The sequence below is a fragment of the Strigops habroptila genome, chromosome 6 (genome assembly GCF_004027225.2).
Source record: "Strigops habroptila isolate Jane chromosome 6, bStrHab1.2.pri, whole genome shotgun sequence".
Taxonomy (NCBI): Eukaryota; Metazoa; Chordata; class Aves; order Psittaciformes; family Psittacidae; genus Strigops; species Strigops habroptila.
This window is the reverse complement of record NC_044282.2, coordinates 62,472,518-62,496,563: the sequence shown is the minus strand read 5'-3', so window position 1 is coordinate 62,496,563 and position 24,046 is coordinate 62,472,518. Positions and strand designations below refer to the sequence as shown.

At 50.2% G+C, this 24,046-nt stretch overlaps 1 protein-coding gene across 7 annotated transcripts in view; it reads right to left on the bottom strand.

The window, feature by feature from the left end:
* The window catches only part of OTOF (otoferlin), a 100,829-nt gene extending 78,610 nt beyond the window's left edge, over positions 1-22,219 (bottom strand). For all 7 annotated transcript variants that reach the window (XM_030490489.1, XM_030490490.1, XM_030490492.1 and 4 more), the window contains exons 1-3: positions 22,059-22,219; positions 16,047-16,105; positions 6,893-6,981 (exon numbers count right to left, since the gene is read on the bottom strand). In XM_030490489.1, coding sequence (XP_030346349.1) covers positions 6,893-6,981; positions 16,047-16,105; positions 22,059-22,137 — 227 coding nt within the window. In that variant the 5' untranslated portion in view covers positions 22,138-22,219. The remainder of the gene's footprint in view (positions 1-6,892; positions 6,982-16,046; positions 16,106-22,058) is intronic.
* Positions 22,220-24,046: the final 1,827 nt, after the last annotated feature.

The following is a 24,046-nucleotide window of genomic DNA, read 5'->3' as shown; positions in this document are numbered from 1 at the left end:
ACTCCATTATTCAGGGTGGACCTGCATCAGGTGTCACGCCTTTATCTGGGGCTTTGATAAACAGCACTAATCAGCTGCATGTGAATTATTCACAGAGAACACAGCTCACCTTCCCAAACCCCAGTGTCAGAGCTCTGCTTCTCCCTACACCTCTCCCTCCTCTCCAAGATTATGTCTATCTGTCCGTCCTCGTACAACTCATTCATGTGCAAGAAGGATGGGCTACAGCTATAGCACTGGCTTGTAATCCAAGGCTTTAATTACTATTATTTTTGTATACCACAGATTCTCTGTGTTCCCTTGAGGAAGGTGCTCAGCACCAGCTGCCCAGGAGTGAGAAGGGGGCAGGTACATTGTCTATGCCTTGGCACTAATATCATGGTGTAGACATTTCTTAGCCAGCAGGAGAAATGCTGTGAGTCTGAACACAAATCCCTGAGCAATCCTTTTATATTTATGACTTGGAGTGGTCTATTCTGCAGGTTCTTTCCTACCACTGATGCTCAGATCTGAAACTTATTCCTTCATCCACCAGTAGGAAACTTACAAGGTTGGAATAAGGCTCTCCTGTCATTGCATCCTTTGGGCTCCTGGTTGTCTTCTGCTTCAGGGCACTTCAGCCTTTTCATCCTATCCTTCAGCCAAAGCTAGTTCTCAGGTCATAGAATCATAAGATGATAGAATCATAGAACCACAGACTGGTTTGGGTTGGAAGGGACCTTAAAGCTCATCTAGTTCCAAGACCCTGCATGGGCAGGGACACCTTCCACTAGAGCAGGTTGCTCCAAGCTCCGTCCAACCTGGCCTTGAACACTGCCAGGGATGGGGCAGCCACAGCTTCTCTGGGCAACCTGTGCCAGGGCCTCACCACCCTCAGCATAAAAATGTTCTTCCAGTCTGAACCTCCCCTCTTTTAGTTTAAAACTATTACCCTTTGTCCTATCGCTACAGACCCTTGTAAAAAGTCTGTCCCCATCTTTCTTACAAGCCCACTTTAAGTACTGAAACACAGAGCTTGTCCTCCCCAGACACAGCTGGACCAGCCCTGCTTCAGAGCAGCACTGATCAGCTGCCCAGGGCAATGGTGCAGGATCCAGCACAGCAGTGGAGATCCAGTACCTCCCTGCAGAGGTGTTCCAGAGTTTATTACCTGTTCTGTCTCTCTCTGCTAAATTCACTAAAGCCCTTCAGGTTAGAAAAGAGTTTCCTCATTTACAGATGCTGTAAAATGAACCCTGAAGCATGTCTGTGGCAGTGTACGTTCAGCCTGTCCTTCAGCAATTAAGAGCACCAGCACAGAATGCTCTCCTTGCTGCCTGTCTTTGCTTTGTGGGCTACCAGAGCAGACAAGCCCTGCAACCCAGCCCAGGAGAGGAGCCAGCATCAGAGAGCCCGTACAGCAAATGCCAAGGAAGACATCTCCCCTGGCATTGCCTTGACAACAGTGCAAAGCAGAATCCCAAAAGGAGCCTTATCTCCTGTGTACTTAATACAGTGTAAGTGTCCATTGGTAACTAGGGCTCAGTTCAGGTTCCCTTTGAGTATCCAGCTTCTTGAAGGACCTGTGTCTCCTGTTAGATCCAAAGTTGTATCTTCCAGCCCTGCGTTTGTCCCAGACATCCCAGGACATCTGCATGGCAGCAGGTACTCATGTTTATTTTATGGAGATGAACCACCAGTTGCTGGAGAGGAATCTGGGCGAGCCAGGAGCAGTGAGGCATTCCCTGCCCCAGGGAAGCAGGCATTGGGCACAAGGAACCTGGAGAAGAGAAGGCTCCAGGGAGACCTTAGAGCAGCTTCCAATGCCTAAAGGGGCCAACAAGAAAGCTGGCGAGGGGCTTTTGGCAAGGGCCTGTAGGGACAGGACAAGGGGAAATGGCTTTAAACTGACAGAGGGGAGATTGAGATGAGATCTTAGGCAGAAGTTGTTCCCTGTGAGGGTGGTGAGGCCCTGGCACAGGTTACCCAGAGAAGCTGTGGCTGCCCCATCCCTGGCAGTGTTCAAGGCCAGGTTGGACGGGGCTTGGAGCAACCTGGTCTAGTGGAAGGTGTCCCTGCTCATGGCAGGGGGTTGGAACTGGATGAGCTTTAAGGTCCCTTCTCACCCAAACCATTCTGATTAGATGATTCTATGATTTCAAGGCAAATGCACCCCAAAACTAGGAGCAGCAGCTGCTGTTCCAGCCCATAATGATGTGAAGCAGGCAAACATGCTGGATAAATATTTCTATTGGTTGTTGCAGGCCAGGGGTAGTTTGCGGGTAATCATCACAAAGGAACCAGTGGCCTCTAATCAACTGATATCAATTTTTAATGAAGTTAGAATAATAGAGAAATCTAAGCACAGCAAAGAGTTCATAGAGGGTGGATGAAGGGAGACGGGCTAATCTGGCAGCCATCCTAGGAGAAGAATAGGAAAGCTTGTACAGGATTCAATGAATAAGCAATTAAAAACTGGAGTGTAATCAATGCCATTCAGGGTAGGTTTATGAGGAGATAGAGCCTGTCAAAACAAGCCTGGTTTGCTGCTTTGGAATCGTTTTGTTTGGTAAGTGCATGAAAGGAGCAGGTTCTTACAAAATGTTTGTTTTAACACGCCTGCTGTCAGTGCTACAAGCTAACAGGAGTGGATTAGTGGAGATACTATAAAAATAGGATATGAGCTGAGAATCATCTTTGAATGACAGTGCTACAGTGAAATATTGCTATTAAGCCCATGACTACTACATCAGTGACTGGGATGTAAAAACAACTTAGAATCAAATCTTCAAATAATGTGAAGATTGATAGAGCAGTCAACCAGGAGAGAGTGGAGGCAGCAGCCGTGCAGAGCAGTGGGGACCTTGGAATGAACCTGAGCCAAACAGAAAGGGCACTCATGTGCCAAAAGCACTGCCAAGAAGCAGCATCTGCACCCCAGGCTGCCAAAAAATTGACCTGACTTCCATGAACATAACAGCTCCAGAGAGTGTGGTAGACCAGCAGCCCAGCACAGTGAATAAACAACCAATTAATCCATAACTGAGCAAACGGAGGAGGGGCAGGGGAGAAAAGAGATGTGTTTCATCCTCAGTCTGCAGAGCTGGGGATATGCAGGGCAGGTATCTAGTCTGTGCCTGTACTTTAAAGGGAGGATGTTGAAAGTTGAACATTAGCAGGATAAAGAACTGCAAAGATGATTTGAGATGGTAAAAAACACTGTGCAAGCTCAACGTGACCCAGCAGTGTGCGTTTGCAGCCCAGAAACCAACCGTGTCCTGGGCTGCATCACCAGCAGCGTGACCAGCAGGTCGAGGGAGGGGATTCTACCCCTATACTCTGTTCTTTCCAACCCAAACCATTCTGGGATTCTATGATGAGAGGTGACAAGAACAGCCTTCTCAAAAACAAGACTGAGAGGTGCTTTGAGAATAAATGTGCAAGATCTTTTGAGGGCAGAAAATATGTGGCAAGCAATGGGCATAGATGCTCCTGGTTTCATTGCTCTAGACACCACGATGGGAGAGCCCAGCTGTCTCAGCTCAGACTCCTGGGACAAGAACCACAGCATGTGAGGGTTTCTTTGTACTGAGGGGGAACTAAATCGATGGAAGAAGCCAATTCCCATGGGGCATTGGAATCAGATTCCTGCTTGCTGCACATCTGGCCATCTCTTACTGGTAAGGAGTAAAATTAATGGTACTGCTAGTGCATGTTGAAGGTGGGCGTTACAGCACACAAGTATCAGTTGAGCTCACTGAGATTGTAGCAGAAGATAAAGAGATGTAGGCTTCATCCTGGGCAGCTCAAGCCCACTTGGACATGACTTCTCCCCTGCAGCATCACCAATTTCCAGCTGCTCAAAGGAAAGGCTGCTCCTCTGTGGCTGCCCAGGCCCTCACCAGTCAAAGATAAACAGGAAAATATCCAAAGTGATGAAAATGATAAAACAGAAGGTCATCGTGGAAGTAGAAGTGGCTCTTGTCTGGCTGATACAGCCAACGTCTTTGCATGAGCAGTTCACCGGTGGAAAAAAAAGGCACTTAAAGCGATTCGGCTGAACTAGCTGAATACCTTGTTTGTGCTGGGTATTTGCAAAGTCCTAGGAGACTTTGGTCCCCTTGAAAGCGGAAGGAATTACCTGAGTGTTCATTTTCTCAGCCTCTAATCCGTGCAACATGCTGGTGTGTCCTGGCCTTTCCAATTCCCAATTCCATGGAGGAACAGTGACAGTTCTTCATTTCCAGACACAGAATCACCACTTTCTGCTCTCTATTGCATCTTTCAAGTGGATTTACTTTCAGATTTTAAGACAGAAAGAGAACGGATTGCTTCTCTGCGTGCAGAGCACGCAGGATTGCTGTCCAGAAGGTAAATTGGGTACATCCTAAAGTGCAGTTTGTCAGAGCAAAAGCATCTGATTCAACTGGCATGTTTTCATTCGCTATAAAAAACCAGATGTAGATGGGCTGGAGAGGGTCCAGGAAGGACCAAAAGGGTGATCCAAGCACTGGGCAGCGTGTAAGGAAAGGTTGAGAGAGCTGGGCTTGTTCAGCCTGAAGAAAAGGCAGCTCAGGGGAGACCTTATCCCCATGTTCCAGTATTTAAAGGGCGGCTACAAAGATGACAGACTCCCTTTTTACAAGGAGTCCCATGGAAAATACAAGGGGTGATACAAGTTACTAATGGGGAGATGCCAGTTGGACACAAGATGGAAATTTTTCACAATGAGAACAACCATCCACTAGAGTAATGTCCCCAGGTAAGTGGTGGATTTTCCAGCCTTGGACTGTTAAGATTCGGCTGGACAGTGTGCTAGGACAGCCAGTCTAGGTCATACTTTGCCAAGAGAGGTTGGATCAGATGATCCTTAAGGTCCCTTCCACACTGGGGTTCTAGGATAGAATTCTGTGACTTCTGCTAGGTAATGAAGATATGAAGCTTCAAGCCATCATGGATGGAAGGATGCTTTGTCCCTTCATGTTGTCCAGCTGCTGGCTGCACTAAGCCATGCAAATCCATGGCAGTATCCAGGCTGCTTGCTCACAGCAGGGGAGTAGAAAGTGAAGGAAAGCACTGAAGGAGCAGACAGTCAAACTAAAACCACTGCTGTCATGGATGCAACATGAAGAAGCAGGCTCCAGAGGCCGGAGCTGACCCTGGCTGGGGAAGGAAGTGGATCTCCAGGTCTGCATCTGTCCATCTTGAGCTCCCATCACCCGTCTGCTGCCCACAACCCCTGAGCAGTCCCTTCTCACATGGACCCTGGTACAGTCCAGAAACGATTCAGCTCTCCTGTTTCACACACCCATCACTCATGAACTTAGTGACCACTACAACTGCACTATCTCAACGCAGATGCCTACAGAAGGTGGTCTGAACACAACTCCAAGTGACTTGCACTATGTATGGTTCCTGTGGCAGAGCTGAGATCTCTCACAAGCCCTGGCCCTCTCTTCTGCCTGTATCTGCCCCCCATTCCCACACAACTCACCCACCTGGGCTGGGTCCCTCTGGGGGCTCCTTGCCTTTGTCTCCCAAAGAGCAACTTAATAAAAGATGTTTTCTCAAGTCTCCTTATGCTACTTAAGCCCCTGCTTAAAAGCATGACAAAGGTAATAACTTTTTTCTCATTTTGTTTGAGGGTGGGGTTTTTTTGGTTTTGGGTTTTTTTGTTTGTTTGTTTTTGGGTTGGTTTTTTTTTTGTTTGTTTGTTTGATTTTGGTTGTTTTTAATTATGTCTATTTAGCATGCCGGCCCTGCATGCCATCTGCCTGTCTCCTCATGGTTTTTTTTGGTTCTGAAGCAAGCTTTTGCATGAACATGTGCCCGGGAGATGTCAGGAGACCCTGCTGAGATCCAGCTGGGGCTGACACTGGATTTCAGGGCAAAAATGTTAGTGCAGCATCAAACCACAAGCAAGAGCCCTTCCTCAGCTCTCTTTTGCCTTTCCCCTTTAATGACAGAGTAAATGCTCTATAGGACAATACATGTATGCCAATCCTGTTTTTGTGAAAAGCTCCCATGTTTTTGCAATGGCAGCATGGATAAATGTATGAAATACAGGAAGGCTGAGAGAAGGAACAAACTTCCCTTCTCTCTTGTTCGTTATTAATTTGGAGGCAAAACTTAAACTGTAAGAAACCTTGAAAAAATGTTCAGAACATTGCACATAATTAATAGAGCATGACAACCACCACAGCATCTATGTCAGAAAAAAAATACAAGAGTAAGATAAATAAGAATAAATATGTATGTACATTTCACAGGCTTAGTGCAGCCAGCAGCTGGGCAATGTGAAGGCACAGAGCATTCTTCCATTCATGATGGCTTGAAGCTTCATATCTTCATCAATAAGAATTTGCAAAACCTGGGGAATTACATTTAGATATCAACTTGTGAGGGTGGTGACACACTGGCACAGGTTGCCCAGAGAAGCTGTGGCTGCCCCATCCCTGGCAGTGCTCAAGGTCAGGCTGGACGGGGCTTGGAGCAACCTGCTCTAGTGGAAGGTGTCCCTGCCCATGGCAGGGGGTTGGAACTAGATGAGCTTCAAGGTCCCTTCCAACCCAAACCATTCTGTGATTCTATGATTCTATGAACTTCCACCTTGACAATTAACCAAAAGATTTCAAGTTGTATTGAACAAAATGGCAGCACTGTGGGAAAACCATGGCATAGACATGGTGCTGCCTACTGTCTGGTTGCTGGTGGTGAGCAACCTCACTCACTCTGTATACATCACACCCGAGCTCCCTTGCCCTTCCCAGGAGACATCAATCACCGATGTCTTCTTCACACTCAGGTCTCCAAACCAAACAGGGATGTGACTCCAGCTCAAGCAGGAGCTCCCTCTTCCCACTGGAGAGGACCTGGGGAGTCAGTGGGAGGGAAGGACAGACCATGCTCTCACCTGTTGGTGAAGACTTTGCTGTAGTTGAACACCTGGATCTCCAGGATCTCATTCCCATCAATATTGCTTGCCACTGGCCAGCGGAAAGTCTGCAGAGAAAGGATGAGAGGGAGACGGGTCAGGCTTGTTTCAGGGACCTGCTGCAGAGGGGATGACGACGGAGAGGAGATGGCATAGAAAACATCTAACTACTCCTTTTCCCCAGCAAAAAGGCAGGCAGAGCTGTTTTACAGGGGTCTCGCTAAGAACGTGCCTCTGTGCCAAATATTTTATAGATGGATGGATAGTATAAATATACATACTCTGTATAAATGTGTGTGTGTGCATATAGGTATATATATAATACACAAACATATATATAAACATACATATATTCGTATATTTATATAGCAATATAAGTATATGATATTTACATAGAAATATATTTTTATATAATTAAATATCACTTTCATTTGTGGGGTTTTTTGCTTCCCAAGGCAAGAAATCAGTCTGTCAGAATAAACCACCTGAGCTGCTTTCAGTTTTCCAAGTCACAGGTCTCTTGTGACCTCCCAAAGCCAAGCACACTGCTTGCCAAGCTGCTCTTGGTGCATAACAATACGGGAACATGAAGCGCCAGCTGCGAGGCAGCAGGGTTGAGCCCTGCATCACTTACAGGAGAGGCAGGACTGCATTCAGAGTCTTGAAGAGAAAGTGCTTATCTAGCAACTTCACAGGAAGAAATTAGTGACTCTTCAGAAATATGCCAACACTCATTTTTAAGCTATTTTTTCCCACTTTTACATTCTCTGCAGTGAGTCAAAGAAGCAAATGGAAAAAAAATCCTGAAATATAAAAGAAAACTAGAAATGTTCCCACAACAGTGACACCGTTTTGAGCATGGTTCAGCCTCACTCCTCATTCTGCTCAGATTTACTCCAGGCTCTCCATCGTGGGGATGTAACTCAGCCTGGCTTATAGATGTTACCAGCAATCCCAAGATTAATTACAAACTGCCTGTTCCCTCTTGCCATCACCATGTCTCTCTGGCCTGAGAAGTTGTCCTGTCCTCACTGTTCAGGGCTCTTCAATGTGTGCAGGTGGAGATTTACCAGCCTGGTGCTCCTGCCCCCAGCTTCTCCTCTCCTCCACGGCTCTCAGATGCTGGTGAGGAGGACAGGGTCCACCGTGGCACAAGCACAGAAGCAGCCCATCAACCTCCCACAGTGTTCTGAATGTTAAACTGGTCCTATCTATTACCTGCTCTTTCAGCAGGGATAGTTTACTTTGGGATAAGCTGTTCTTCCAGGATCAGGACTTCTGGTTGCTTCTGAGATGGAGACATCAAGCACAAGAGTAAGGGACGTGATTTTTGCCTGGATCCTTCCTGATATGTGGCGTCTGCACATCCTCAACATCTCAACAGAGCCTCAGCTTTCATCCATTTGTCCTGAGCCTTGGCCACTACAAGACAAACCCAAACCCCTCCACTATCCCATAGAAGTATAAACCACGGACCAGGCACTGGCTCTTTTCTGCTTGCACACATCTGCCTTGGAGCAGGAGTTTAAATACATCTGGAAACACCTCGTGAAGTCCCAGCAAAGCTCTGTTCCTGGACACAAACAGGTCCTGTATCGGGGTTTTTTACCTTCCTTGGAAATACCATTATCTGCTTGTTATGTAAGCATGATCCTTCAGTTAAAGGCTTGTCAGGAAGCAAAACAGCAAATAGCAGAAATTCTTCACTATGAGGAATTAGGAAGAAGTTGTTCCCTGTGAGGGTGCTGAGGCCCTGGCACAGGTTGCCCAGAGAAGCTGTGGCTGCCCCATCCCTGGCAGTGTTCAAGGCCAGGTTGGACGGGGCTTGGAGCAACCTGCTGTAGTGGAAGGTGTCCCTGCCCGTGGCAGGGGTTGGAACTGGATGAGCTTTAAGGTCCCTTCCAACCCAAACCATTCTGTGACTGTGATTTTATGAAACAAGGTCATTTGGAAAGCATGGTGGCCTAGAAATGCTCCCAGGATCCCCGCTGAACAGCCTTGCTGACAGCTTTCCGCACCAAGAAGCTCGTCCAGGGATATTCACGCCACAGCCCATCCGCTACGGCAAACCCCAGGGAGCCAGCAAGTGATGCACGGTGTGGAGGAGCACTCTCCCATCTGCTGTGCTCTGCAACGTGCCGTATCATCCTGGGAACACACCTTGCATGTGTGCCTGCACATGTGCTTGCACACCTCCAGTTCCAGAGGCACCCACCCATCTAGAGCCACTCATGCAATTTGGTTAAAGCACTTGGAGTTCTGCCTAATATCCTGTGGAATGCAATACAGGGTACCATTTTCTCTATCAGAAATCATCCCTTCGTGGTGTAGTCCCTGGTTTCTTGAGGCTGGGCTTTGGAAAGGAGCTCAGTTCTGCATTCATCTGCAGATCCTCTGAATTTGTTTGAATTGTTCAGGACAGAATGCAGATGCTCTTGGTTTGAGGCTAAAAAATCAGGGTTAGGAAACCTTCACCTTGATTTAGATTCTTAGAGGTTACCTACCTAAATCAACACCCCTTGTCTGGCCTCTCCATCACTAGAGAATCTCTGGCATGTCATGGGTGCAAAGAGAGCCAGGGATCACCTCTGGGAAGGGGTCACGCTCTTCTATCCTTTCTGGACAGATTATCCAGACATGATTATATGCCTTAGATTAAAGGAGGGCACCCTGCTTGGAAGATGTCCAAAATCTACCCCCAAAAACACTAAGAGGACAAGGAATGGGAACCCAGACCCCTAGGCTATGAACAAATTTCTGTGCTATGTTCCCCAACCCATGTCCCATGGCCTTCCCAGTCACCCTCAGTCTCCTCTTGGTTTTATCCCAAGACACCCACTCAAATCACCTTGGAGCACCCAAACATGCGTTTTACTAACTTACTTTCTCCCCTTTCATTTTACGGACATGCTGGCCTGTGCACCAGTAAACTCCCGGGCATTGCTCCCCCCAAGGCTGCTGTCAGCTTCTCAGGCTGCAATTTGATTTTGAGTGTTTTGGATAGGTGGGTTGCTGGATCTGGAGCACCCAGACCATTCCAGCACCTTGTGGGTGGAGATCTGGCAGTGCTAAGGCAGCCTGGCTATGAAATGAAAATGCAAGTCTTTGTGCTTATCTCTCCAAGTTACAGCCACCTCAGCCTCAGCAGAAAAAAACAGCTCAAAGGAACTGGGTGATGCGCTCTCCCTCCTAAGACAGGTATTTTTTATTATTATTATTATCTTTTAAGCCTGGAAAGGATTATTACAGCCGCTCAGCCTGACCTCTTCAAGAACCCAGTCCACAGATTTTCATGTTTCACTCAAAGGCTCCTAAATCAAATGCAGATATGCCTCGTAGCTCAGTCAGAACATATTTTTAATGGGGAAAAAAGGGAAAAAAAGACATCCCAGAATTCAAACAACAACATTTAATTACACCTTCAGATAGTGGCTTCCACCTCTGATTACCTTCAGCAATAAACACTGGCACTGTATTTCTGCGTTGAATTTATGGGCTCCCCAGCCTTTGCCGTATTTTCTCACACCAAGCTAAGGTGCCACCTAAAATCTTTTATTCGGCTTTTTAGATTTCATTCCTCATTGCATGTGAAAATGCACCAGGGGAATTGTCCTTGGGCTGAAGCCAGCATTCTCTTTGCAACATAGAGGGGCAAAGCAATGCCCCAGCACTTGCATTGGCTCTTTCCATGCAGGTTTCCCTTTCCTCAGCACCCTTGCAGGGAGCTGCCCTTCATGTAAATGAGGCAAGAGGGCAAATGTTTTGGAGCTGAAGTTTTCTTGGTTACTTTATAACCAGCCCTGAAGGACGACTTGTTCTCATCAATTCAGAGTGCCTGGGCTGAAGGGAAGCACTGTGAGGCAGGTGGTGTGGGCTGGAAAGTGAACATAAGGCATGCCATGGAGTAGTTCTGTGGCAGGGGCTGCAGTGCCTGCATTGAGCCCCGTGCCTGACAGAGGGGAGATTTAGATTGGAGATGGGGAAGAAGTTGTTCCCTGTGAGGGTGGTGAGGCCCTGGCACAGGTTGCCCAGAGAAGCTGTGGCTGCCCCATCCCTGGCAGTGTTCAAGGCCAGGTTGGACAGGGCTTGGAGCAACCTGCTCTAGTGGAAGGTGTCCCTGCCCATGGCAGGGGGTTGGAACTAGATGAGCTTCAAGGTCCCTTCAAACTCAAACTATTTTGTGATTCTGTGATTCCACGAAATTGCTCTTACTTCACATTTTTGTATGAATGGTATAGTCGACACGGTGGTGGGAGACAAAACAACTGTGACGATGCACAAAATAAAGAGGTGAGAAGTGGCAACCAGATGGCATTTAGTGCCCGATGGAAGCAGAGGAAGGGAAGAACAAGCTCCTGAGCTACCAGACACTGTTGTGGTGGGTGTGTGCTATAACACTATAGTGGGATGGCTGGAGGAGCTAGCTAATGCTACCCCATCATGCTCCCAGAGAAAACTGTCCCTGGGGGACAGCTATGCCAGCACCCCCCATCAGGGCTGGTCCAGCTGCGTGCCAGTGGTAGAAGAGAGAAGAAGGGCATGCAGCTAGAGTAAGTGTCTCAGAGCCTGCATCGCTGCTGGTAGCCAAGTCAATAGCAAGGAGCTCTCAGCTCTCTGCGTCATCCTGAACGCCTGTGGGGTACTCTCCCTGCTCCCTCCTCACCATCCCCATGAGGAAACGCTGCGAGCAGCGGCCTGGGTGTGCATCCACCGCTGCAGCACTGCTCAGGTCTGAGGCTGCTCCCAAAACTGCCCTGCTTTCATTAATCTTCCTCCTTCCCTGGCTGGCTGCCTGTTTATTCTCCTTACTGGTTTTGTTGTTAAAAACCTTTTTAAAAGCCCTCTGAAAGCTAAACGAGTGGTATCTGCTGGGTCAATTTTATCTGTTCTGTTAATGAAGGGAAAAAGAAGAAGATAGAGGCAGAGAAATGCCTTGGCAGAATGCATCAGCCAGACACTTCCAGTGAGACAGCTTTAGGGGAACCGGGAAAGGGCATCTTTGCAAGCCAAGTCTCCCCTTTTTAAGCCATGTGTCCCCTCCTACAGCACTGGGGAGCCTTGGCTGGATGCTCATCTTGCCTGTCATCTCCCCTGCTTAACCAGGGGCGTTTCCAGATGTTCGGGCCAAGGCTGCAGCTCTGGGTCTCAGCTTTCTTGGCAGCACCACCTGAGCTTGTCCTGGTCCCTTGAGGAGAGACTGAACGCAGGCCTGCAGGACCACATAGGACCCATCCACAGCTCTCCATGCCCAGCGCCATCACTGGAGTCCCCTTCCCTTCCTTCCTCCACTGGGCACCTGCAGGAAAGCTGCAGGACAAGCCCCTCCAAGGAGAAACCCTTTGGGGTGCAGGCAGGACACAATGCAGCTATTCCTAACTAAATAAAACACAGCTCTGGAACAGCCATCAGCTCACCTTCCCCAGGCTCTGTAGAAGCATGGGCTTTGCATAATTCATTAAGCAATGAATACAAATAATTGCAAAAGAAATAGAGTGAAACTAAACAAATGGAAACCACTGAGGCAGCCCAAATTCAGCCTGCTAGTAGGTCCTCATGAATGTTAAGCGGTGGCAAGGGAAGCTTATGTCCTCATTAGTGCTGTCAAACCCCCCTTTGGCTTTACCTGAACCTAAAGTGAATTTTCTGCTTGTCCCCAGCTCCGAGATGAGGCAGGAAGCATCCTCATCATCCATACCCCGTTTCATCTCCCATCACAGAGATGAGAGGTCGGCCAGCTCAGGTTCCAAAGCCCCACATAGGGGATGAGACACCCCCTCAGATACAAGGTCACCATCTTACCCCATTTTGAGGGGAAAGCAGCAGGAAATGGGGTCATATCTGAAGCTTCTAGTTCATAAATAATCAGTGCAAGGAGCAACCTGAGCACTAGCAGAGTGCAGAGATAAATAGAGAGTAATGTGAAATAACACCCCATCTCTCGCCCCGCTGGTATTAAATTCATTGCAAAATTCAAGGAGAACTAGGAAGCTGAAGAGAGAATAAAACCATGTATGCAGAGGGACTACTGGAGGTCATCTTCAGCTGTTCCAAACTGTCAGTGCCCCCAAGCACACCACTTGATACTGCCCCAGCCATGAGGGCTCAGCTAGAAGACAGCTCCGTTTTGTTCATCACAAGCATTACAGACCATGGGCATCCATCACCTCCCCACGGAATAGCCCCTCGTGTGGGAGTAGCTGGGGAACACTGGAGTGCTGCAGGGATGCAATAATAACATTTTACTCCATAAAATTAATTAATTAATCAGCTGGGCTTGCCATCAGTGGTGTGATGACTTGCCTTGTGTGTACACTCAAAAGGAATTATTTCCTTTCCTGGATAGCCTCATCAAGTCATTACTCCAGGCAGCACAAGACACATTCCCTAGCTCACGTCAAGTTTCTCGTCCATGCTCATTGCATCAGGGAGTCATAGAATCACAGAATGGATTGGGTTGGAAGGGACCTTAAAGCTCATCTGGTCCAAGACCCTGCCACAGGCAGGGACACCTTCCACTAGAGCAGGTTGCTCCAAGTCCCGTCCAACCTGGCCTTGAACACTGCCAGGGATGGGGCAGCCACAGCTTCTCTGGGCACCCTGTGCCAGGGCCTCACCACCCTCACAGGGAAGAACTTCTGCCCAAGATCTCATCTCAATCTCCCCTCTGTCAGTTTAAAGCCATTCCCCCTTGTCCTGTCCCTAGAGGCCCTTGTTAAAAGCCCCTCTCGAGCTTCCTTGTCAGTCCCTTCAGGCACTGGAAGCTGCTCTAAGGTCTCTGCAGAGCCTTCTCTTCTCCAGAGTCCTTCAGCAGCAAAGGATAGCAGATTTAGGAGGGAAAGAGGAAAGAGGATTGCACCTCTGCAATCTCTTACCGTGGCTTGCGCTCTGCCCTACATGATAAGGAGGATGCATCTATGCCAGCACTCCTGTATCTCCAGCTGTGCAGGAGCAGGGACCAGCATTCAGCCTCCCAGTGCATGGCAGGGCTGCAGCACTGCCGGCACTGCTCTTACAGAGTTCTCAGCAATTTATGAAGAGGAGCAAGAAGCAGCGTCACCATTTCCACCCATACAGGAGGCATGGCCCACTTGGGTTAATCTTGCAATTGTGGCTGAGTTCTCAGCAAGCCCACAGCAGAGCTGGAAAGGTGAACCCAGAAATGTAGGCTTGTCTTCCCCTCCAAACTGCAGTGATGTAGATCTCACTGGCTTGCTTCTGGCATGTTTTTTTCTGCATCTCTCACTAAATGCCATCAGAACACATAAACCATTACGTTTTGAGTGAGTTGGGATCATGTCGGGTCCGGTGCTACAGCAGGAGATGTTTCTGACCTGTCGTTAGCACATATTTAGGTAACCAAATGCCTTCTGGAGCGACTATGCATATCTCATCTGTTAGATGCTGTGAAGACCTTGCAGAACCCAAGAATAAAAGCCTGACTGATGGGGCAGTCGTTCAGGGCATGAGCACTCTCCTGCTGGCCATAAAAGGTTTAGGAATAGGCTTAACCACTAAAAAACACTTGGATTATTAATGTTTGAGAGGTCCCAAGCCCTGGAGGCACTAGAAGAAAATATGCACATTTGTGGCTCAGGACTCGTATACCTGCTGTCTTTTAAGCTCTATAGTCCTGACATGCACCAGTGCCCATCCTCTCCTGCACACTGCCTGGGCTCAGAGCTCAGCTGGGATGCTCCAAGATCACAGTGCAGCACCAAGCACTCAGAGCAGCCAGTATCTAGTGTACCACCAAGCATGAGACTGCAAGCAGAACCTCCAGCCGTTCAGCCCCAGCAGGGAAGGATGTCCTCATTCAAATCACAGGGAGTTTTGAGACACAGGCAGCTTCACCAGTGCACACCTCCATGGTTGTTATTCAAATCAGTTATTATACTATCAAATTGCTGTGTGCTGATCCATAGAAATCTGCATCCTGTTAACATCAGCAGCTTCCCCTGGCTGCCTCGGCTTTGTAGGAGCAGGGTTGGAGCTGCATCTCCAGCCGCCTTCTCACTGTGCCTCACTGACCCAGTGCAACCCTGGAGCTATCAATGGCAGATCCCACCCTGCCTGCACCTTGGGCTTATCCTGCCCCTTAATCCTTGCTGGCAGTTTAGGGGAGCCTGAGATTAAGCTCTCCCCTAAAACCTGGAGCAAAGTCTAACCCGTGCCGTGGCCGCAGAGGGGCATGGAGGAGCTGGATGTGCTTCTGGCTGTGCAAGCTGGGCACACTACAGGAAAAATCCCCCCTGAAATGCATTCCATGCCTGGAACCAGGATGAAATGTTACTCTCTAAAGATGGAAAAAGGTTTAGAAAGCAATAAACAATTTAAAGATCTTAATATTCCTCTCAGCCTCCTGTATTCTCCAGCTCCTGGGAATTGGATATGTCCTACAAGAAACACAAAGCAATGAGTGGAAACATCCATTCTCTTTTCAAAGCATATTTCCATCTTGAATGTGACTTGATAGCAGCACGTCTATTCCCTGTTCATGTGGATGACCGTATTTCAATCATGTCAGAATACTTTCTTGGTAACTGCTTAAGAAAAGGCTGTGTTTTCAAACCACATGGAACTCGGGTTTCAATTTCTTCTCTCTCCCTTTTCAAGCGCAAAGCTGAGCACTGAAGTCTGAAACAGCACCTGAGAGGCACCTAATGCACATCATGGGGCCCATGATCTGTTACCCAGAGTGAGCTGAGGAGTGCAGATGGATGAGGAAGACTCTCAGGCTGAGCACCAAAAACTGAGGAACCAAGGATTTGAACCAAGGAGGAGTTTTTCCCCCTGAGACAAGGAAAAGGAGAGCCAAGAACGAGCAGGATTTGCCCCATAGAGACAAGCAGTTTTTCCTGAAAATTCCATACAAAGAACATGGATTTTCTTTTCAGTTAATATGGAAATGCTGTTGGGCTGTTGCCATGACATGGAACACCTGTGTCCTCAGCCCCAGCCAGACCACAGCCAAGAGACCCATTTCATACCTGCCAGGAGAAACCCTGGAGGAGACAATGAAGATGACAACACACTTTAAATTGGGGAATGGGGATATTTTCAACTGGACAGGGAGTCACAGCAAAACAAACCAGCTGTATGAGGCAGACCAGGAGGAAAACACAACTTCTCTTACCTCATCAAACCTGGCCTCATCCTCACAGTTTTCAAGCACTCGGGTGTAAAAGGAGAGACCTGGAGAGGGGAGAGGAAAAACAGGTTAGCCTTGGTGGAGCACAGTCTATGGGCATTGCCGGGGGTGGGGAGAACGTGCTTGTGAAGGTGTGAGAACACCACAGGCCCATGTGCGGGTGTGCAGAAGGGGTGCAGAGGGGACACAGCACATGCAGGAGGGTGAATCCAGCTTCAGCTCGCCTGTACCAGCACTAAACACCACATTAACCTGCTTTAAGGGCTAATCAAGAAGGTTTTTCTAGAATGTGCTTAATGGGTGTGTTCAAGTCTTGTCCCATCTTTTGCAGCCAGATGACACAGAGCATGGGGATGGGGATCGCAGCATCTTCTGCAGTGGCTTACACATTGATTGAACACGAGCTCCTCAAGCTTTGGGGCACTGGGATTAAACTGACAGAGGGGAGATTTAGTTGAGATCTTAGGAAGAAGCTCTTCCCTGTGAGGGTGCTGAGGCCCTGGCACAGGGTGCCCAGAGAAGCTGTGGCTGCCCCATCCCTGGCAGTTTTCAAGGCCAAGTTGGACGGGGCTTGGAGCAACCTGCTCTAGTGGAAGGTGTCCCTGCCTGTGGCAGGGGGTTGGAACTGGATGAACTTTAAGGTCCCTTCCAACCCAAACCATTCTGTGATTCTATGATTCTATGCAGGTCTACACACCCCAGAAGTGTGCTGCAACCTCAGGGATGAGATTTAGGACTGGCCACACTAGGAAAAACCACCGCAGCTCCTGCCCAGAACAGAGGATCTGCACGTTTGAGTCCAACCACATGGATGTAGCCATGTGTGACCACCCTGATGGTAGCAACCCTCCATTCCTGCACCCCCAGATCTGCTGGGGGCAGCAGAGCCTCAAAAGCCCCCAGTCAGCTGGGAGCAGGGATGGGACAAGAGGAGGAGATACTGTGGAGGGGAAGCCCAAGGAGAGCAGCCAAGCATGTGCATCAATTACTGAAATCATCAGGTTTTCCCAAGGAGCCCCAGCTCCCGGTTGCCCCATGCTTTCAGCTGCTCTCAGTAGGATGTTACCCACCCACCCCCCCGAATCAATATTTCTAGTTAATATCCACTTCATAACACTGCAGGAGGAAAACATATAAAAATGCTAATATTTAATCACTGATTCACATTGAGGCTTTCCCTTCCAGCAAAGAAAACTGTCTCCTGGGTAATTAAAAACATCTCTGTGTGTGAGTCTGGTTTGGGCCTGGCATTGCACAGAGAGCTTGTGGCTAGGGTAAGTGGATGCCAGGGTACCCCTTACTGATGCAGGGTCAACTTCTACTTTACTTTACCAGAAAGTGAGATATCCTGATGACATGGCTTTTGGCAGAGAATGCCCCATCCCTTTCTAATTTAACTATTACACAAGGACAGCCATCATGTTGTCAGACTTTCTGCTGTCTGCAGCAGCCAACCTGGGTAAAGTAAATCCAAAGAGTTCATTCTATATCCCAAACCACCCTCCCAATTCCCTGCCATGAGTCACTTCACCCACAGATGCATGAGTTTCTCGGGGATGTAGGCAGAGCACTGCATTTATCTCATGCAGGTGACTGGGTAAGGGTGGAGAAGACCCACGAGCCACATGGGCAATGGAACAGCCACCCACTCTTGCCCAGTGCACATTGGCTGCCTCCCAGTGCAAAAGAACCTGGTGCAGGTTCCCTCTTTGTCTTCCATGGGATGGGATGGGAGCTGCAGTGGGATGCAGCCCAGCCCCTCTTCACACAAGGTAGGGGGACCCAGATGGGGAATGGGACCATTACTTCATGAGGATGGAGACACCAGTAGTAGGGCCACAAAAATTCTCAAAGAGCTGTGACACCTCTGCTATGAAGACAGGCTGAGAGAGCTGGGCTTGTTCAGCCTGGAGAAGAGAAGGCTCCAAGGAGACCTTAGAGCAGCTTCGAGTGCCTAAAGGGGTCGACAAGAAAGCTGGAGAGGGGCTTTTGACCAGGGCCTGTAGGGAGGCACAAGGGGGAATGGCTTTAAACTGATAGAGGGGAGATTGAGATGAGATCTTAGGCAGAAGTTGTTCCCTGTGAGGGTGGTGATGCCCTGGCACAGGGTGCCCAGAGAAGCTGTGGCTGCCCCATCCCTGGCAGTGTTCAAGGTCAGGTTGGACGGGGCTTGGAGCAACCTGGTCTAGTGGAAGGTGCTGGGGTTGGAACCGGATGAGCTTTAAGGTCCCTTCCAACACAAACCATTCTATGGTTCTTTGCTGTTTCCTTACAGCACTATCATTATCCACCAGTGCCCCATGGTGCTCCTGGAGCAATCCATGAATGATTTCCCTCATTTACACACACTAATCCAGAGAGGAAGCCACGCCAAGAAGCGTTTTATAACTCCATTTGTGATCAATTAGCTGACAAGCGCTCTAATTGCACCGGGGCACAAGTCCCCTCCTTCACAAATACGAAGCATTAGGCTGGCCTAAGAGTGAAAACTGCTGCAGGCAAGTGACTCTGTACAAGCTCAGGCCTTGCTGGGGGACAGGAGCAAGCACCCCTGAAATGGGTAGCACTGAAGAAAAATAACCATTATTCTTCTCTTCCCCTGCAGCCAGCCTGAAGAGCAAGTGTGTGCAGAATATCCCAGTTACTCCTGGCTGAGCTTCACTTGCAGAGCACAGCGGTGGGGAGATGGAGAGCTGCAAATGCAACTGATCTGGGATTTTAGAGCCCTTTTCAGACAGCCTGGAGCAAGCACAGGATGGCTGCTGTAGAGTGACGGGCGCCTCACGAGTTGCACAGGTTCAAAACCAGCCCCAAATTTCCTATGAGCAACTGGGAGGGTCATAAAAGCAAAGGATCTTGTTAGTTAACACCCTCCAACCTCCCAAGGTACAGGCATCCCCATGGAATTTGGTGAGCCAAATCCAGTGCTGTGGTGGGAGGTGAGTCCCTGGTACTCAGGGATGGGAGTGGATTTTGGCCACCCTTCTGGGACAGAGCCCACCTCTCCCTCCACTTCCAGACTAGGAGCTGGAGAGCCAGACTAGGCACCTCTTCCTGCTCCAGACATGGGAGCTCCTCTTCATGCCTCAGTTTCTCCTATTTGCAAAATGCGGACAGTGCAACTGCAGCTCACAGTGACTGCCAGAAGTGTGGGGATCCCTGTGAGAAGAGGAGCAGCGTTATTCCATTGCCATCCCACATGGCTGTCAGCCTCAGCCTGTTGTCAGGAACGCTTCTATCAAGGTTGTGATTTATTCACCTCCCATCTGAGCTGAAGTGGAGCAGCATTTCAGAGCACTGCCCACCTGCAGAAACACGCATGGCTGCCTGTCACACTGGAGTCAAACTCCTTCCTTACTATCTTTACATGCTATAATAGATGGTTTTGGCTGAATGAGCACATACCTACTTGGGAAGCTCTGCCTGGACCCCAGGCTATGCTGCTGGTGGGTGAGGAGAGGGAGAAGCCTGGATGGCAGCTCAACTAGTGAAGAGCATCCCTCTCTGCTATGCTCAGTAACTCCAGTAAAACCAAGATATTGGGGAGTATCAGCACAATGCTCAATCTATGAGTTGCTTGAGGAGCACTGAGGGATGCCAGGCTGGTGGAGGTCACCTCACACCACACCAAAGGGGTCTAAAGCTCCGTCTACAGTCACTGGAGAAAGGCAGGAAACTCTTCCCTTTGAAGACTTTGGCACCAAAACTCGACCATCCCCACTGGGATGCTCTTTCAGGCACGGCACCAAGGGCCCAGGCCAGTGTGCCTAGCTGCATCCTGTCCTGTCCCGTCCCATCCCATCCCATCCCATCGCTCCACATCCTTCTTAGGTTGGAGCCTCAGAGCTGGAAGCAGGACTGCAGGGGGGGTCTCACCAGAGAGGAGCAGAGGGGGAGAATCCCCTCCCTTGACCTGCTGGTCACGCTGCTGGTGATGCAGCCCAGGACATGGTTGGCATGCAGACTGGAGGAGCTCTGCCCCATCCATGCGCCAACTGCCCGGAGTGCTGGGACACTTCATGGCCATATCCAGCATGTCCTGGTGGGGAGCAGACCCTGCTCCCAGCTCCAGGATGTGCTTACACACCTGTTAGTAAAACTGCACGACGGCCGTGCCCTACATGCCCCGGAGGCAGGGAGCCTGCTTGCAGAAGGCAGTGGGATGCAGTGCTGTGCATCCTTGGAGCTGGGTGTTGGCAGCCACCTGAAACCCAGCACTGAGACCCACCAGTGCAGGTCAGGGGCCAGCCCAGGCATCTGGGGGACCTGGCCCTGCCTCGTCCAGAGCAATCAGCAATCTGGCATGAAGCAATCCTCAAAGCACCACCCAGAACATCAAGAAAAGACCAAGAGAATGTGAAAACTCCTATCTTACTACAACTGTTGAAATCCATGGTGTGTGAGCATCATACTGCTTCTGTATCCTTACAGTGTGATAATTCCAGTCCCTTCACCCACAACAAGGTTCTGTCCTGGATTCACATCTCTTGTTAGCTGGCACGCTAAGCTCAGTGCTCTCCCACAACCCAAAACTATGCTGCTATTTGCCAAATAGGTATCCAGGGGATCTGCCTGTGCACTTCCCTGTCTGCAGGGCAGACATGGAGCTGTCCCCCCTTTTTCCCCTTTCGGGGAAAGGAACATAAATAGGCTTTGGAGATAAACGTTAGCATAAGATGTTAAACTGCTGTTCCCTGTGCAAGGAAGGCTTGCTGCAGCTTTGGACAGACACTGAGTGGCATGAACAGGGAGCAACACCAAACCCTTCTCGACGCACCAGCCTATTTAAGAGAAGGGTTTTACCTAAACCCACCTCCCTGCTGCCTTCACCGACCCAACCCTGCATGGATCGCTTCCTAACCCACCTCTACCACCCTTTAGCAGTAGGATTTTGCTAGCCATGATCTCGGGGTCCAGACCTGACAGTCTGGTCACCAGGAGCCTGTCCGCTAGGGCCGAGCTTGTGGAATACAGCAGCATCGAGTGCCCCAGTTGTGAGCTCCACAGCTTCCCAGGACGAGCAGGGGAAGAGGCATCCCCAGTTGCAGGTTTCTGTGATACCTGCTACATTCCCAGTGTGAGACTAAATCCCTCTGTGCACAGAAAATGACAGAAGCAAAATACTGTAATTCTGTGAACTGCCCCTGGGCTGAGGCTGGGAGGCAGGGACAGGGAAGTAAGGGGGTAATTGCACCTTTTTAATGACTCTATGGTCATTAAGGCAGTGCTGTTTCAGGCAGTGCTGGCTGGCCTGGCTTGGAAGTGATGAAAATACCCGCTCCCCTGCTCTCCCATGGCATGTTTACAGAGAGAAAGGATTGCTATTCCCAACTCCTGGCACTGACAAACCATCCCACAGCCACTTCTGCTTGCCGGTGGGCTCCCACATGCTGGCACCACACAGTGAGCTCACACCAAGCCTGCTTTAAGCCCCCGGGGGCTCAGGAAAGGTTTGGCTGCTGCTGAGGGTATGCACCCCAGAGAGTTTTTGCTCTTTTTGCAGCTTCCCTTTAAAGCTTTGGAGCTGACGTGGATCTGAACCAAAGCTGCAGCATCCTTAGAGGAAATCCAGGCAGACACTGCACCCCAGGACAAGGCAAGTTCTCCTCCTGGCCCATCCAGCGACACTTTCTTGATGGCACAGCTTCGTCACCAAGCCCCCGATGCTGTGGTGGGAGCCCAGCTCCCTCCGGCTGGGGCAGGGTCCTGGAGGCGATTTGTCACCCTGGGACTTCACCTGCTTTCCCTGGGACGAATCCCCCTCCCCAGGGCTGCCCGTGGGGAGGGGATGGGGGCTGCAGTGTAGCAGATCGGGGGCAGGCGGGATGGGGGGCCCAGGACAGCCGCTCTGCATGCAGGGTGGGCAGCCCCTGCAGCCGGCAGGCTTGCACCCCCCTTCCCAACCCAAGCGCGGCCGCGGTGGGGAAACTGAGGCAGGGAAGGCGGCGGCAGGGAACAGCCCACTCGAGACCCCCGGGACTCCCCCCTCCCACCTACCTCGGAAAACCGCTTTGGCGATGCGGTCGGCTTTGCCGCGGAGGCCGGTGACGGTGCGGAGCTGCAGCAGCAGAGCCATGGGGCGCGGTGGGGCGCGGAGCTGTGCGGGGCGCGGAGCGGTACGTGGAGCGGTGCGGTGCGGTGCGCGGTGCCGCGCTCCCAGCTGCGCTCCGAGGCGCGGTGCGGTGTGTGGAGCAGTGCTCCCTCCGACGCTGAATTATTCATCAGAGGCACCGCCCCCCGCCCTCCCTTCCCTCCTTCCCCTCCCCATCCCTCCCCTCCCTTTCCCCTTCCCTTCCCTTCCCTTCCCTTCCCTTCCCTTCCCTTCCCTTCCCTTCTTTCCCTGGTGCCTTGGGGGAACGAGCTGCTCGGAACTTCCCCTTCCAGTTGCATGATGCTGTGAGTCGGGAAACTGAGGCCGAAAACATCCCCCCCCAGCACACCCAGGTGGAGCCTTTGGCGTTAGGGTGTGTACCCACCCCCTGGCCCTGCAAACAGGAGGGGTTGATGTGGGGTGCCCAGGGAGACCTGAGCTCATCCACTACCACCTGGGACCACCAAGGGCCAGCCAGCATGGGGGTCCTGTGCTGTTATCAGCATCTCCTGGGGTAACGTGCAAGAGATGGGTTGGCTATTATCCATGTGCCTCCCTGATGCCAGCCAGCGGGGACAGGAGAGAGTGCTAAGAGCACTTCACCTGGCCCGTGGCCATGGCAGTAGGGCCACTAGATCACAGCCCTCCAGCCAGACCATGGCCAGGTTTGGACAGAAGATAGAGTACATCTTGTAGTGCTGCAGGATGCAGGAGGGTCCCTGGCAGTGCAGGCAGTGTGGGTGCTCTGTGAACGCAAAGCATCCCAGCCTGGAACGCCACCAGTGCCACACTCTGCTGCACGCTTATCCAAGCTGGAGTGTGCTCCACACTGTGTTTGCTGTGTTCTGGGCTGAACCTCAACAGGATCAAGTGGATTTTCCAGACATCAGTAGTAACTATACAGTTGGACTTGTGGGCTTAGTTTGGAATGGGTTTTGCCTGTGGGGTTGCACATGAACACCTTTCCCAGGGTCTTAAAGTTGTCCTTTATTTCAAGGAAGATGATTAACACATGCATTTGGGAAGAGGAAGAGCACAAGAGTCTTCAAGCCTCACGTATCTTCCTTTCCTGCTTGGGTACTTCCAGGAAACATCCATCTGTGATGAGGTGTGAACCCAGGAAAGCTTCAGCATCACCAGAGAGAGAGAAGCGAGGGTGAAACCTTCACATATGGATACTAAACCACTGGAAATTAGACATTTTTTTCCACCTACCACACCAGGTTCTGTTACAGAGCCTGGATTGCTGTCATCCTGCCAGCAGAAAGTATCATTATGCTCATTCATAAGTGCATGAGAGTGAAGAAAGGGGATTAACAGCATGTGCCATTTCTCATTAGGTTCATAATTACCTCCTGGCAGCATGGCCTGGAGTCGAGGGTGCTGTCGCATGGAGATAGGAGGTGGCGGTGAAGGCAGCAGTGTGCTGAGGGCTCGGGAGGAGGCAGGTTTGTGATAATATTGGGAGGGGAAAGTGATGCCCTGCCCAAGCTGGTCCATGACATGCAAGTGAGAACTGGTGCCTATGCAAGAGCTCAAGAGGTGAGATCATGCATGAGCCAGAGATGGGTCCTGTATGGTTTGGGTTGGAAGGGACCTTAAAGCTCACCCAGTTCCAACCCCCCTGTCACAGACAGGGACACCTTCCACTAGAGCAGGTTGCTCCAAGCCCTGTCCAACCTGGCCTTAAACACTGCCAGGGATGGGGCAGCCACAGCTTCTCTGGGCACCCTGTGCCAGGGCCTCACCACCCTCACAGAGAAGAACTTCTTCCTAATATCCTATCTAAATCTGCAGTGGAACATAATAGCTGTGTGAAACCCCTCAGTCAAATACTGCTCATCTGTTCTGACCCAGCAGAAGATGTCCTCGCCTTCATCTCCTCCATCTCCGT